Here is a 16,041-nt window from a genome sequence, read left to right on the forward strand (position 1 = left end):
TTTGCTTCTGTCCGTGTAATAATGAGGGATAACTTGTCCTTCCAACCAGTTCCACCCTAGTTTATATCGGATTATACCCTGAAACATTGTAACTGATGAAATCACCACATTCCGGGGTCCCAATTTGTCCCACAGCTCGTAGGCCGTATGTTCACATTGGGTATGATCAGCCTCCCTCGCTGGTTTGATCATTATTTCCCAATAAAGTTCTTATCGCTTCTTCCAACTTTTGGGTCCAAACTTCAAACTCGTTTTCTAATTCTGTATATCTATCATTCATCACTCGTGATCCGACTGCGAGTACAGCTGATACATACACCTGAGTTTGCAGGTGCTGCAGAATACATAACAGGTCCTGAGCCCTTATGAGGTGTGCCTTGAAAGTCTGCATTGTTTGGCTAAGTTACTTGTCCACTTCAAGGAATTGCAATTTTTCCAGGCCCAGCTGTTTTCTAGATCAATGATTAGCTGGTCACTCATTTCTTGCAAACGAATGCAGCTAATCCGAACCACGATCTGCTCTTTTCCAATCTGATTGCATTGTCATGCACCTTCTTTTGGATGAACCGCTGCAAATTAGCTTTATAATTACAGGACAAAATCGCCTTGAGTAAATCCGTCCCACTCAACTTACCCAAGTGTTTCTCTAAGGCAATCTGTATGTCAGTTTTACAGTCAGAAATTCTGCGTCATTATGAAAACAGGCATGTGTACAAATATCCCTGCACTCCCCAATGGTTGTCCTTCCTAGAACGATGTACCAGCAAAATGGGTCAGCCTTCGAATGTTTTTTAAACCCAAATGAACACCACCGTTTGTTCACACCAGATTTTGCTAGGGTTTCTGCATGCTTTCCCAATTGTTTGACGTGATTTCAATATGGCACAATGTTATTTTATTATGTATTACACAAAGGTGAGCATTTATCAGTAGTTTACAGTATAGAAAGACAATGATATTACCCGTGCTGCCTTTCTGTAAATCTTAGTTTCCTTTTGAAAGGACTCTGAAAGAAACAGTCCAACGCACCAAGGTTCTCTTCCACCTCACCCCGCCTGGAGTATCTTCTGTTCATTGGCCCATGGGTTCGACTCATCCCACTCGAGGTGTTCTCTGTTCGCTGGCTTTTGCCTTGGAATCAAGCATCTTGGGCTATTCTATGTTCATTGGCCCTTATCTTGTCTGTTTGGATTCGGATCCTCCTCGCGTGGGCCACTACTGCCTGGTCCCTCTCCAGGGACATTCCTTGCTCCTAGTACTCTACAGCCTAACTCTCATAAGTGGCCCTTTTATACTATTTTTCCAGGCGGTACGATGAGTCAATATTTACACAGGTACCAAAATTGGGATCTTTCCAAATGGTGGGATGGCCAATAGGGCGTCGAGTTTATTTCAGTCGAAGGAAAAAAGAGCCGTCCCTCACCATATCCATAACTTTGATGGACAAGGGGTGATTGACGAGTGCTCAAGATGCCGTATATTTACGGCTGAACAATTATCGGCCTACAAGAGGGGAAGACGGTTGTTCTTCCATTTTATCTGGGTCTTGCTTTTTCTCAAGGCCTTAACCAGCAACTTTCGAACATGTGATCTCCTATTCTACAAATATTATCCTGTCTCAGGCTTCGTACTTCCAAGAACCAATTGTAAAGACAGTGCCTTATGTCGTCTCAAGACCAGTTAGTTGATTCTCACATTGTATTAATTGCATGAAATCAGAATGCTTCTTTTTCTCAGTTTTTCATAGCTTGACACATTTTAGACTTTAGGACTATTGTATACGTGTTCGATTAACATGAAAAGGATGAACATATAAAAAAAAAAAAAGGTCTATTTCAAAAATGCATGTGGTACGTTGAATCTAAACGCATTTATAAGTTTATAAGAAAGGTGGACAATCAGTTCGTAGTCATTAAGTACATCTCTGGCTAATGCAAAGGAGATTCAAAAAATACATATCCAATCCAGATTTAACATATAATGGAATGTTATTTCACAAATGTGCCTGTGATAAGTAGTGCTGCAGTAAATAGTGCAGACTGGAGCAAGAAACTCCCACTCCAGACATTTCCTCACACATATCTGGGCTGAAAATCCAGTGAAATATAGAGGGAATGTTGCACTGTCGGCGGTGCCATCTTTCAGATGAGTGTCATGTTCTCCGAGGAGGGCGTAGCGGTCCTATGGCACCATTTCTAAAAAGAGCAGGGGAGTTATCCAGCTGCACAAACCTATATTTATCCCGCAATCAAATTCTTGAAGAACGGAGATGATCTTGTTATTGCAACATTGCTGTTTATGTGACCCGGCTGTGTACAAATTACACGCAGCATTTGCTACAAAACTACAGTGACGAAAAGTCAAAAATTATGTAATTGGCTGTAAAGCCATTTGCGACATCCGTTGGTTGTGAAAGACGCTATGTAAATTCAAGTGTTTCTGTAAATGCGGGAAATATTGAGTTGGGGAGTAATTGAACGGTGGAGCATGTCCGAGCGACGAAATGGCCGAGTCCTGTCCCTGCATTCCTCAGCCTCTATAATATCACAGAACATATCAAAGTGAAACTACGGCAATGGATAATACTAGAAGATAATGAATAGAGCAGCGTCGTGAATCCCCACTGCAGCCCACAAAATCCATGGGGAGGTAGATACGCAGAGAGATTCTCCTTCTCACGTGTGAGAAGCTATTCTAATACTGTACAGCTCCCTTGTCACAGTTAGCCCTCTGGAAACGGTTTCAACATCATCTCTAACGTTTGAAAATGTTAATTGGAGTGAAACGAAGCTTATTTCGAGCCCTTTTCTATGCTTACATTTTTCTACCCTAGTTTTTAGATTACTTTTATTCTAGGTGTTGGTGCAAATCCCGAATTCATCCGTTCTAAAGATATACATTGCCCATTCAATTGCAAGCATCAACTTCGAGATTGAAAGGGATGATTGTCAAACACCGGGAGTGGGGTAAAATTTGAAATTTGATTGGGAATTCGGGGAAATCACTTCGTGCATCGACAGGAATGAACCGCGTCACATAACAGGAGGAAAACTGAAGCTGTTTGTGTTTAAGATGCGGCCATGCTGGCAGAGCCCGGCTTTCTGTATATTGTTAGTTAGAAATGTGAGCAATATATTAGGCCAGGGATTTGGTCAGTTTCACGTCAAACATTGTATTATTATTTTGGATATAATCAGTGTAGCACAACATTACTGTGAAGGGAGTTGACCCGCTGCCAAATGACTGGAAGTAATATCAATGCACCTGATCTTTCATGGTCCCACGAGAAATGTCCCACAATTATAAATGATGTTTTCTCTTTAGCTCTATTCTCACAATTCGATGGATCTCTGTTTCCAGTGCCAATAGTCATCATCATTTCTCAGACAGAATGAGAGTTCCGTACATTGCCTATCCATTTTCCGTGTTACCACCAATTCTACAGGCAGTAATGATTTACTATCCGATTATAGCAGCCATTGGAATCCCCGGTAAGTGATTAAATTCCGTTACTAAAATTGTGAATAAATTTGGGATTAACTGCTTTAGCTCCCATCTCACGAATTGCCTTTTTGAAACGATCCTTCACAATTCAATTCAGATGCAGAAATTCAGTGACAATATTTCTCGCTCAACCTTGTTCATTGACTGATCATTTGGTGACTTTCAATTTTCTTTAACCCCCATAAAACCCGCAATTATTTTCCCCCTGTAATGTCTTTCAAACTGGTTCCGTTTTATCTGAGAATCGTGTAATGAGTGATTCAATGGATTATTTTAATTCCGTTTTTCCATGCCTGCGCTCCTTTCCCGTAATACTCGGTAATATCTGACAGATTATATTTTACTCAACACTCAGCTTGATGTAAAATGCTCCATTGACTCCCGCTGTGGAGATAGACAATGACAGCCGATCATGGATATATACCTGGGAATTCGGATAGTCAAGACCAGGATTTGTTCAGTCCCGTTAATCACAATCTACCCGCTGTTCTCGGTCTGGTTCCAGCAAAGTGCCGGATATTATTCCTGTTGATCACAATCCATGCCGAGTGTGGGATTGTGCTCCATGCAGCAACACAGACTCTCTCCCACATCTTCTCCACTGACCGGTGACCAGCCTGTTCGCAGACTCGCCTTCACCCTCCCAGCGGAGATTGTTCTGCCTTCAGCCGCTGGGAGGCAGCTGGTTTCTGTCACATCCATTCCTGCAGCGGTACAGGTCAGACCGGCAATCCGTGCTGTGAGAGCGCGATTGAAACAAGGCAGCGGCGCTCTATGCAGCTGTCCTGGGTTTGTCCACATTTAAAAACCCGTTTTAGATTCAATACCTGCATTTTAACCAAAGCACCGTCTCCATGCCGGGTCATGGTCCCTTTATACTAATCGGACACATTTATTGTTCAGACCAAACGCTTGCAGGGTGATAGAACATCGACTGTACCCTCAGTAAAACTGTCCGCTCGGTGATCCACACACATTCACTTTAATTTCGCTTCAGATACTGAGAGATAGAGGAATGTCTAGTCACATTTACCCACCCGGTCTCCATATCCCTTTAGCGCCTCTTCCTCTAGCCACGGACCCAATCTACTTTGAATTCTGACACCGTTTCTGCCTCAACCTCTATCCATGTAACTGAACTCCACCGCCTCCCCAATCCCAGTATAAAAAACTTCTCCCACTCTCTCTTCTCTCTTATCCATTGTCTTCTATTTCATCTAGTTTCTACAGCGCCTCGTTCTGCAATACACATCTACTGGAATCAGTCTGCTTCCATCTACCTTCTTCCATCCTGTCAATAATTTTAAACACATCTGTCATATCGCCCTGTAATCTGTGTCTGTATTACATTCCTCTACCTCACATTTACAGGTTATGTGGCAGAGCCCAGGGTATCGAACCAGTTTGTATTATCATCCATTGTACCACTGACTAACATTCCCACTTCAGTTGGGAAACTTAAATCTCACACTATGTCTCCTGAGTTCCCACCACCCTGTACTAATACATTGCCTTGCATGTTTGTGTTTGAAGAAATATGATCAGCATTAAAGTCCAATAATACGGCTGTTGTTTTTAACACTCTGCAGACTCTGTTTGAAGAGGTTACTCAATGAGTACAGATTGAGGTGAGCTGTCTCACTGTCCCGCTGACTCTCACAAATCTCAGCGTCAATGCAGCCTAATGCTCCGACTGCAAGATTCGCCCCTGTATTATTAAGAGTATCTCTCATTATATCAGCTCACATGGTCCGTTGTAACATGTGCCGCACCAAGAGTCCCCATCATTTCTCAGAGATCAATACAGTTTGATTTATTGTATTACAATTTGCCGTGTTCCAGTTCTCGGCGTGGTAATTGGTGCTCCCGGTAACGTGCTTAGTTTGTGAAGCAAAAGCGCCAAATTGTTATTTCCATTCAATATTGTGTCAGCTGAGGTAATTTTAACAATAAATATGATCAGTACTCGGTGCATTGGAATGTCTCTTCCCATCGTCTCAAATTGTATTACATTGTCAGTTAAGTCCCTGCTTTGATAATGTTTTTCAGTCATTATTCGTAAAAATGCGAACCCACGTAATTAGCGGTAATCTTACGACTTGGATCGATAGTTGGTTGCACGGAAGGAACCACAGAATAGGGATAAATGTTGAGCGAATTTTGGCTTTTATCACAAGGGGGAAGATATTTACAACTGAGAAAGTGCTGTTCTCGCTGTACAGAGATTTGGTCAGATCTCATTTGGAATATATACTTTCAGTTTTGGGCAGCATATCGCAGGATAGATGAATTGGCCTTCGACGGTTTTCTGCACAAGTTAACCAGACTGATACCACGATTTAAAGTATTCAAATATGAGAAAAGGTTTCATAACCTTGCCTTGTATTCCATTGTGTTGAGAAGGGTGAAACGTGATATAACCGAGCTATTTAAATAGATAAAGGTGTTCGATCGTGTAGAGGCACAGAAACTGTTTCCGATGGCGGTTTAATCTAAACCAGAAGGCATTATCCGAAAATTGGAGCTCGGCCATTTAGGAGTGAAATCACTAAACACCTTCTCACACAAAGTTTAGTCGAAATCTTGCACTCGTTCTCCCAAAAGCCTGTCAATTAATGGTCAATTGTCAATTTGCAGAATCTGATCGATAAATTTGTTAAGGTCAGGGTATCAAGGAGTATTGAACCAAGACGGTAATTGGAGTTACTGTGCCGATCACCCATGGACTACTGGAATGGTGGAAAAGGCGTGTGGGGAAGAATGATCTAATCCTGCGTTCCGATATGTCAAGCGCCAGAGACGTCATTTCTCCAATGAGATTTCCGGTAATCACAGGTCCAATTTCCGTGTATCTGAAAGTTCTACACGAACACATGTCCGATGATATTATTGCAGCCCATAGAGTTTCTAGCACTCATTTTAACAGGTTACCGATTGCATATATCCGTGTCTCGCTGTGTTAGCTGGAGGGCCTGGTCATTGCTCTGTCGGTCCTGAGATGATTATTTGTCAGATTTGGGTCACTATCGGTAATTCCGAGAATATCTCTCCTCCATTTCCTCCAGACTTTGCGAGATGTTTATTGATATTACAATATTTTTCAATCTCCAACTCAAAATCTAACATTGTTTTACATGGAATGTCTCGGAGTAATGCGGTTCTAAGTGAGAATGAGCGCAGTATTATCACAGAGGGATGTCTTTGGAGTGTGCAATTGTTTCAGTTAATCGTTGGCAGCGTCAGGAACACCTCGCTAATGTTCTCCTCTTTGCATGCTCTGGGGAACTTATCTACCTGGCCTTTAAATGTAACAGCCGGGGCTCCCATCTGAATCAGAAGTTTTTGGGTTTAATACCCTGTCGAAAATCTAGTCTGACATTCGTATGACTTTCCCATGGCAGTTTTTACGAATAACGCAAATCTTAGCCAACTTTACCAACCAGATGTTGTTTTTGTGGACATTGCTGCAGCATATATATACATTTAGTTACATTACAAGGTATGTTACGAAGTTGTAGAAACCAGTCTCCACCACATTCACCTTCAACAACAAGTGTGAGTAGATCATGGAATTATTTGTCTCAAAGATTGAGACCACCCAATCAGCTGCCTCTGCCACTTCTCTTCCTTCCTCGAGCGCTACGTGTCAAACGTCCTCTAAGTTTCCAGCATGCCCTATCCATGAAGTCCCATCTCTCTCAAGTCTCTCCCTGATCTGCCCCTCTTGACCTCTCCATGCTCATCTTATCCATGAGACCCACTTCCTGCTCAATTGATCTTGACCCTATTCCCACCAAGCTGCTGACCAGCCAACTTCCTTTTCTGGCTCCCGTGTTCGCGGACATTGTTAATGGTGCTCTCAGCCCAGGTCCTCTCCTCTCCTTCAAATCTATCGTTATCACCCCTCTCCTCAAAAAACAACGCTTCACCACACTGGGCTTGAAAGCTACAGCCCCCTCTCCAACCTTAATTTCCACTCCAAAGTCCTTGAACATGTTGTCGCCTCCCGGAAATCCATATTTGAATCTCTTCAGTCTGGTATCCACCATGCCAGACTACCGAAACTGCTCTTATCAAAGTCACAAATGACATCCTTTGTGACATTGCCAAAGATAAACATTCCCTCCACATCATTCTCGACCAGTCCCAGCCTTTGATATTGTTCAGTACTCCATTTTCCACCAATGCCTCTCCAAATGGGTGGGAGTGCACCTGCCTGGTTCCATCCATATCTCCCTAATCGTAGCCAGAAAATCAATTGTATTCGATTCTATTCTCACGATAAATCGTTGCATATCGTGTTCCCCGGGAATTTATCATTGGCCCCCTCCTGTTCTCCATTATATGCCGACATCATCCGAAAACACAGCTTCAGTTTCCACATGTAGGCTGCTGATACCTAGCTCTACCTCACCCCACTTCTCTCGAGGCCTCCAATGTCTCTAAATTGGCAGACTGCTTGTCCGACATTCAGTACATTATGAGCAGAAATGTTGTCCAATATTGGGAATATCGATGACATTTTCTTTGGGTCCCGCCACAAACTGTGTTCACTAACCAACGACTCGATTCCTCTCCCGTGCTTCTGTCTGTGACTGAGCCAGACAGTTCGCAATCTCGCTATCCTATTAGAACTGGAAATAATCATCTGGCCATATATCTGCAGCATAACTAAATCCACCTGTTTCCACCTCCATAACATTGTCCGTCTCCGCCCCTGCCTCAGTTCCTCTGCTGCTGAAACCTCCATCCATGCCTTAATTACCTTTAGTTTACACAGCTCCAACATACTCCTGGGTGACATGCTACATTCCACCCTATGTAAACTTGAGGTCATTCAAAACTCGCCAGTGCATGTCCAATCTCGCACGAGATCCCACCTGTGCTCGCTGAGCTACATTGATCCCGGTTCAACAATACCTCGATTCCAAAATTCTCATTCTGTGTACAAATCCCTCCATGGCCTCGTCCCTCCCTATCTCTGTAATCTGCTTTACCATCGCAACCACCCAATATGTCTGCGCTCCTCAAATTCTACCCTCTTGTGCATCCCTGATTATAACTGCTCAACCATTGGTGGCCGTGCCTTCAGCTGTCCGAGCCCTGAGCTCTGGAACAGCCTTCCTAAATCCTCACCGCCTCTAAACCTCCCTTTGTTCCTGGAAGACAGTGCTTATAACCTCCCTCTGACCAAACTTTTGGTCATCGGTCGTAATTTATTCTTATGTGGCTCGGTGCAAAATTTATTTGTTTTATCTTATAACACTCCTGTGAAGCGCCTCGGGAAGTTTTATAAAGGCGCTATATAATTAGGAATTATTGTTGTTTTTGTAATAATGTTACAATTGTTGAATTAATTAAGTGATTTGACAAATACTGAACAGGGGACATGATTTTAGCAACTTTTATGAGGCTCTTTACGTCAGATACATAAATTACTCACTGATTTGGCCATTTGCAAAGCCCAATCTGAAATATTATCTCCTCATATCTTCGCCATTACTTCATGCAACTCACCAGTTAACAACTCTGTGGAGCACCGTCACCACACGGACTGCAGCGGTTCAAGGAGGCCCATCTCCGTCTTGTAAACAGCACAGGACGGCCCATTTCTTGTGTTTGATTCAGAGTTACTTTGTCCATTTTTCTCTGTAGATTTCCATTATACTTCTGTATCCATGGTAACCACACGCCCCCCCCACCCCACATACCACACACTCATACTTAACTATATTAATCATACATACCCATGTGATTAAATTTCCAGCTAAGACTATATTGTCTAAAAACAGTTGAATGAGAATGCAGTTAATTATTTCTGCACCAGTCGACTTATCTTGCTCAGGATATCTTTTCAGTGCCGATGTTTCTTTTGTATATATAATCTCTCTCTCGCTCTCTGCCTGTCTCTATTTCTTTACAAATGAACACGTGGAGCTCATTACGTATATCAAGTTGGAACAACTGCTATATGTCGCACTATCCTGCACACCAAAGGAATCCGAATCAAACACTTCTGAGCATATCTTACATTGTTGATAGATTGCGCTGGAAGCTCAGGTACATATAATGTCCCACATCCGCTGGGATGTACTTCCCGCTAGTCTTTCTCACCAGAGAGACAGATTCTCCATGTTGCTATGTGCCAGATTAATATTAAAGATGGATTCTGCCAATTCAGAGCTAAGACCTTACCACGGAGCCTTTCTGAAACTGAATCTCGGCAGGTATCTCCTGGGCTGGACTGCAGGCTCTATTGTCACTTGTACTGTATCTTTGCTTCGGTCTAGAGATCGCCACCCACAACTCCCTCTGAAGTTTGCTGCATTATTAGAGTCGTCAAAAGCGAGGTGAAGATTATGCCCCTTGTGCCATTGTGTACTGTGCAATGTATATTTTTCCTAGAATTACAGAAGAAGGTGTAAGATAAGATTCTTTGTTCATGATCACATCTGAACTTATCCCCCTTGTGGTTATTGTTAGAGTTTGTCCAGATGGGGGTTGCACTGTACAAGACCCCAATGTAAAGACCTGCGACTTTCGGCCAAAAGTCAGTTGATCAGATTAAATGTTTATCTTGTGGATTATAAACGTAACTGTTGCAACTTGGTTGAGTTCAAAAATAACAACTTCCCTATTATCGTGGTGTTTGACAGTAGTTTCTCCAAAGGTCTTTACTCATTGCCTCCAGTATGCGAAAACTACATGAGAACTCTGAGCAATTTCGTACCAATACCTTGTATCCGCTCCCCTTTCCTGCCCACGGACCCAAACCCCGCACTTTATCTCAGCCTCGTTTGTTCCCCTTTAGCATTCACGGCCTTTCAACAGGCGTCATTCTCACCGCTCCTCAACCATCTCCCAATTTAGAATTGACCATTCATGACTTATTTTCAATTCGTTTTCTGTTCATTTCTTCTTCCGTCACTGAACTGCTACTTTTCGCAATTATCCATAACTCATTCTCACACTGTCCATTTATTCATACATTTAAATGGCCAGTAGTTTACTCGGATCTCCGGTGGATTTCTACCCCACTTTTTAAGAAGTTGCAGTGGCAGAAGGGTAACAGCTCCGAGGAAATTTCCAGAGTCTATTTGCATCTTAAATAAACTTTGTGAAGTCGTTTATTTTCGCGTTTGTACACAACAGTCACAGATATTTAACATTGCAATTGTATGTTAAAATCCTGTTCAGTTACACAATTCTAGCAGCGGTAAAGAGTTCAGTTCCAGTCCCCAGATCCTGCAGTAAAGTACATTTCACACCAAATCCTGTGTAACTGACTCCCTTGCTGTAACCTGACGGCTGATTCCCTGTTCCTGTGTGTTTCCCTTTTACAGCTAATGTGGTGACGATTGTAATCCTGTCCCGGGGAAAGTGCGGTCTTTCCAGATGTATCACTCGCTACCTGGTGACCATGGCAGCGGCGGATCTACTGGTCATTGTCACTGATGTGATACTGTTTCGGATTAATGATTATTTTTTCCCAACTACCTTCCTGTACATCACGCCTGTGTGTTCTTTCCGTGCAGCGCTTATGCGTGCAGTCACCGATATTTCTGTCTGGTTAACAATCGCTTTCACTTTCGATCGTTTTGTTACCATTTGTTGCCAGAAGCTGAGGACTAAATATTGCACTGAGAAAACTGCATCCTTGGTTATAGGAACCGTGTGCCTGGTGTTCTGTATAAAAAACATCCCCTGGTTCTTTATATATGAACCCTACTATACAATCGACAATGTATCCTGGTTGTGTAATGCAAAACTCGAGTATTACACTGTAACTGCTTGGGTAGCATTTAGCTGGATTCACCGCTGTTTTACACCACTGCTCCCAATATTCCTGATACTGCTGCTCAATGCTCTGACTGTAGGATACATTTTGGCGGCCAGCAGAGTCCGCAGGAGGCTGAGGGGCAGCAGGAATGATGTGAATCACAATGATCCGGAGATGGAGAAGCGAAGAAAATCCATCACCTTACTCTTCGCTATATCCGCTAACTTCATACTGCTCTGGATGGCGTATGTGATATTTTTCTTATTAATGCGAATTACAAACCACTATTATTCTACAGGTTACAATGACCCGATGTATATTGCAGACTATACCAGCTACATGCTGCTGCTTTTGAGTTGCTGTACAAATACGTGTATTTATGCAGTAACCCAGACTAAATTCAGAGATGAGCTGAAAAATGGGTTGAAGTATCCTCTGAGAATAATATTTAATTTAGTTCAGGAAAGAAAAGTTCAGAGCAATTCCCAACATTAGATCTGCATTACATCACATATCGTACCCTGAGTTATATTTTACCTGAACCTCAGCAGGCTACAACTCAGGCCCAGGCTTCTTCAGACATAACACTGGGCAATATCTGACAATACCTGCGGTTTCCTATGTAAGTGTCTGTGAACAAGGTAGAAGAACATTATGTAGACAGTGGGTTATAACAGCGGTGGCGGTTTAATTGGATGAAATCATGCTCCTGGACACAAAGAGACACAAGTCCCAGCATTGAGGTTTAGGATGTTGTGACCATGGAATGTTCATTGCCGGATGAACATCAGAACACGTGGGTTATCCCAGTCAGGAAGTGAATGATAACTGTGTTGGTTTTTTGTGTGTGGAAATGCCTGGAGAATAATAAACAGATCATTATATCAATCAGCATGTATTGTCTTTGAAATTTTACATTCTCCAGTTCACGAACAGATTCTCCATCACCTGCGGCTCTGTGGAATTTATTGGAAATTAAGTGATGTTGATTGCGGACGTGAGTCCATTGTCCTGGTGTCTGTGAACTGTGGTGTTTCCAGCACGAGGCCCCTTTCCCACTGTCTATGTACAATGGTGTTTGCAGAGTAACAACACCACTGGCAATGAGAACCACTAGCACGGTGTGTGGACATCTGCAGACTCTTCTCAGGAAGAAATGACCCAGGTGGCCATTGCCTGCTGTCAGATATCTGTGACCGCAGGTCAGATTGGGCACTGTGACAGCAATGTGATTCTAACCTTGTGAGCAGCAAAATAGTGTCGCTTTCATCGAGCTCTAGTTCACCGAAAACATACTGAAGCTCACTTTCTGCAGGAAAACCCCGCCATTGTCCTAACTCATTCGCTGCATATCCAGGAACAGGGACCAGTGATCCAGACCCAGCAGAAGTGTGTGTGAATGTGAGGCTCAGTGTGTGAGGGACCAGCCTCAGGGTCCACTGATCCAGACCCAGCTGAAGTGTGTGTGACTGTGAGGCTCAGTGTATGAGGGACCAGCCTCAGGGTCCAGTGATCCAGACCCAGCTGAAGTGTGTGTGAATGTGTGGCTCAGTGTGTGAGGGACCAGTCTCAGGGTCCAGTGATCCAGACCCAGCTGATGTGTGTGTGAATGTGAGTATCACTGTGTGAGGGACCAGTCTCAGGGTCCAGTGATCCAGACCCAGCTGAAGTGTGTGTGAATGTGAGGCTCAGTGTGTGAGGGACCAGCCTCAGGGTCCAGTGATCCAGACCCAGCTGATGTGTGTGTGAATGTGAGACGCAGTGTCTGAGGAACCAGGCTCAGGGTCCGTGATCCAGACCCAGCTGAAGTGTGTGTGAATGTGAGGGTTCAGCGTGTGAGGGACCAGCCTCAGGGTCCAGTGATCTAGACCCAGCTGAAGTGTGTGTGGATGTGAGGCTCAGTGTGTGAGGGACCAGTCTCAGAGTCCAGTAATCCAGACCCAGCTGAAGTTTGTTTGAATGTGAGGCTCAGTGTGTGAGGGACCAGTCTCAGGGTCCAGTGATCCAGACCCAGCTGAAGTGTGTGTGAATGTAAGGGTTCAGTGTGTGAGGGACCAGCCTCAGGGTCAAGTGATCCAGACCCAGCTGAAGTTTGTGTGAATGTGAGGCTCAGTGTGTGAGGGACCAGCCTCAGGGTCCAGTGATCCAGACCCAGCTGAGGTTTGTGAGAATGTGAGGCTCAGTGTTTGAGGGACCAGTCTCAGGGTCCAGTGATCCAGACCCAGCTGATGTGTGTGTGAATGTGAGACGCAGTGTGTGAGGAACCAGGCTCAGGGTCCGTGATCCAGACCCAGCTGAAGTGTGTGTGAATGTGAGGGTCAGTGTGTGAGGGACCAGTCTTAGGGTCCAGTAATCCAGACCCAGCTGAAGTTTGTTTGAATGTGAGGCTCAGTGTGTGAGGGACCAGTCTCAGGGTCCAGTGATCCAGACCCAGCTGAAGTTTGTGTGAATGTAAGGGTTCAGTGTGTGAGGGACCAGCCTCAGGGTCAAGTGATCCAGACCCAGCTGAAGTTTGTGTGAATGTGAGGCTCAGTGTGTGAGGGACCAGCCTCAGGGTCCAGTGATCCAGACCCAGCTGAAGTGTGTGTGAATGTGAGGCTCAGTATGTGAGGGACCAGCCTCAGGGTCCAGTGATCCAGGCCCAGCTGTGGGCAACGCAGTTTAGGAAGATTATGAAGGCGTTGTAGAGGGTGCCGAAAAGATTTACGAGAAAGATTCCATTCATGAGGAACTTCAGTTACCTGGATAGATTGGAAAAGTTGGGATTGCAAAAGGGATAGAGTATAAAAGCAGAGAAGTCCTGCTACAACTGTACAGGGTATTGATGAGGCCATACCTGCAGTACTGCGTTCAGTTTTGGTCTTTTATTTAATGAAGATTATACTTGCATTGGAGGCAGTTCACAGAAGGTTCACGAGGTTGATTCCTGAGGTGAGGGGTTTGTCTTATGAAGAAAGGTTTGAGTAGTTTGGGCCTCTACACATTGGAGTTAAGAAGAATGAGGTGATCTTATTGAAACATAAAAGTTACTGAGGGGGCTTGACAAGGTGGATGCAGAGAGGATGTTCCCACTCATAGGGGAAACTAAAACCAGGGGGCATAGTTTCAGAGTAAGGAGTCGCCCATTTAAAACGGAGATGAGGAGGAATTTCTTCTCTTGAGGGTTATAAATATGTGGAATTCTCTGTCCCAGAGAGTTGTGGAAGACGGGACATTGAATATATTTAAAGCGGGGATAGACAGATTTTGGACCGATTCTGGGAGTAAAGGTTTATGGGGAGCGGGCAGCGAAGTGGAGCTGAGTCCATGATCAGATCAGTCACGATCTTATTGAATGGTGGAGCAGGCTCCAGGGGCCGTATGGCCTACTCCTGCTCCTATCGTTTTTGTTCTAATGTTCTTCTTTCACTTTAGGTTACAGAAGTTCACTTTACAGGGTATTAAATGGGGAGGATTTGTCGACCAGTGACTCGATCCAAACTTCAAATTCAGATCTGATGGAGTCACACGATACACCGAGACCTGAATATCTTCGGCCTTTGACCATCGAAGCAAAAAACACTGTTCACAGCGGGGAGAAACTATACACGTGCTGTATGTGTGGGCAAGGATTCAGCCGATCATCCAACCTGGAGAGACACAAGCTCAGTCACACTGGAGAAAAACCCTGTAAATGTGGAGATTGTGGGAAATGTTTCAACTACCCGTCCCAGCTGGTAACACATCGGCGAGTTCACACTGGGGAGAGGCCGTTCACCTCTCTGAGTGTGGGAAGGGATTCACTCAGTTATCCCACCTGCTGATGCACCAGTGAGTTCACACTGGGGAGAGACCGTTCACCTCTGTGATTGTGGGAAGGGATTCAGTCAGTTATCCCACCTGCTGATACACCAGCGCGTTCACACTGGGGAGAGGCCGTTCATCTCTCTGAATGTGGGAAGGGATTCACTCAGTTATCCCACCTGCTGATACACCAGTGAGTTCACACTGGGGAGAGACTGTTCACCTCTGTGATTGTGGGAAGGGATTCACTCAGTTATCCCACCTGCTGATACACCAGCGAGTTCACACTGGGGAGAGACTGTTCACCTCTGTGATTGTGGGAAGGGATTCACTCAGTTATCCCACCTGCTGATACACCAGCGAGTTCACACTGGGGAGGGACCGTTCACCTCTCTGAGTGTGGGAAGGGATTCACTCAGTCATTGGAGTCAGGCAGAGAATTCCGCAGGTTCACAATTCTCTGAGTGAGTTTTGTATTCTGAAAGGTGAGGGGATTTAGTGTCAGCTTTCCAGGCCCCTGTTTCTTTTATCTTCTCTCTGATCCAATTATGACTCAGTTCTGAAGAAAGACCTTGCCTGAATTGTGAAATGAAGCGAATGTTTCTCCAATGTTGGTATTACTGCAGTACTGATGTACATCAGCAGCTGGTGATATTGTACTGCAAAACTTTACTGACCTTTGCCCAGCTCACCATCCCCATATCCTGGCTGTCAGTGGTCTACAATGGGCTACAAGGGAAGGTTAAACATTCTGGGGTGAATTCTCACTCTTACCTCCCACAACTCGGGTGTGAGCGGATCGGCTCCAGGTTTACAGCCCGCACGGAGGAAATATGAACATTCAGCTCTTTAAAGCGAAGTTTTACAAACTCCGTGTCTCTGTGAAGAGAGATAGATAGTATATTTCCCACCACCAATAGTGCGTGGTGCTGATACCTGAGCAATGTATTCACTTTCAGAGCATAACTTATTGC

General features: G+C 44.3%; 1 protein-coding gene across 1 annotated transcript in view; it reads left to right on the forward strand.

Annotated features, from left to right (window-relative positions):
- Positions 1 to 14,753, forward strand: part of LOC139241863 (probable G-protein coupled receptor 139) — a 95,809-nt gene extending 81,056 nt beyond the window's left edge. The window contains exons 3-5 of the mRNA XM_070870104.1: positions 3,361 to 3,491; positions 10,848 to 11,712; positions 14,699 to 14,753. Of these exons, the coding sequence (XP_070726205.1) occupies positions 3,361 to 3,491; positions 10,848 to 11,712; positions 14,699 to 14,753 (1,051 nt within the window). The remainder of the gene's footprint in view (positions 1 to 3,360; positions 3,492 to 10,847; positions 11,713 to 14,698) is intronic.
- The last annotated feature ends 1,288 nt before the right edge of the window (positions 14,754 to 16,041 follow it).

Source organism: Pristiophorus japonicus, unplaced genomic scaffold (assembly GCF_044704955.1).
Source record: "Pristiophorus japonicus isolate sPriJap1 unplaced genomic scaffold, sPriJap1.hap1 HAP1_SCAFFOLD_114, whole genome shotgun sequence".
Lineage (NCBI taxonomy): Eukaryota > Metazoa > Chordata > Chondrichthyes > Pristiophoridae > Pristiophorus > Pristiophorus japonicus.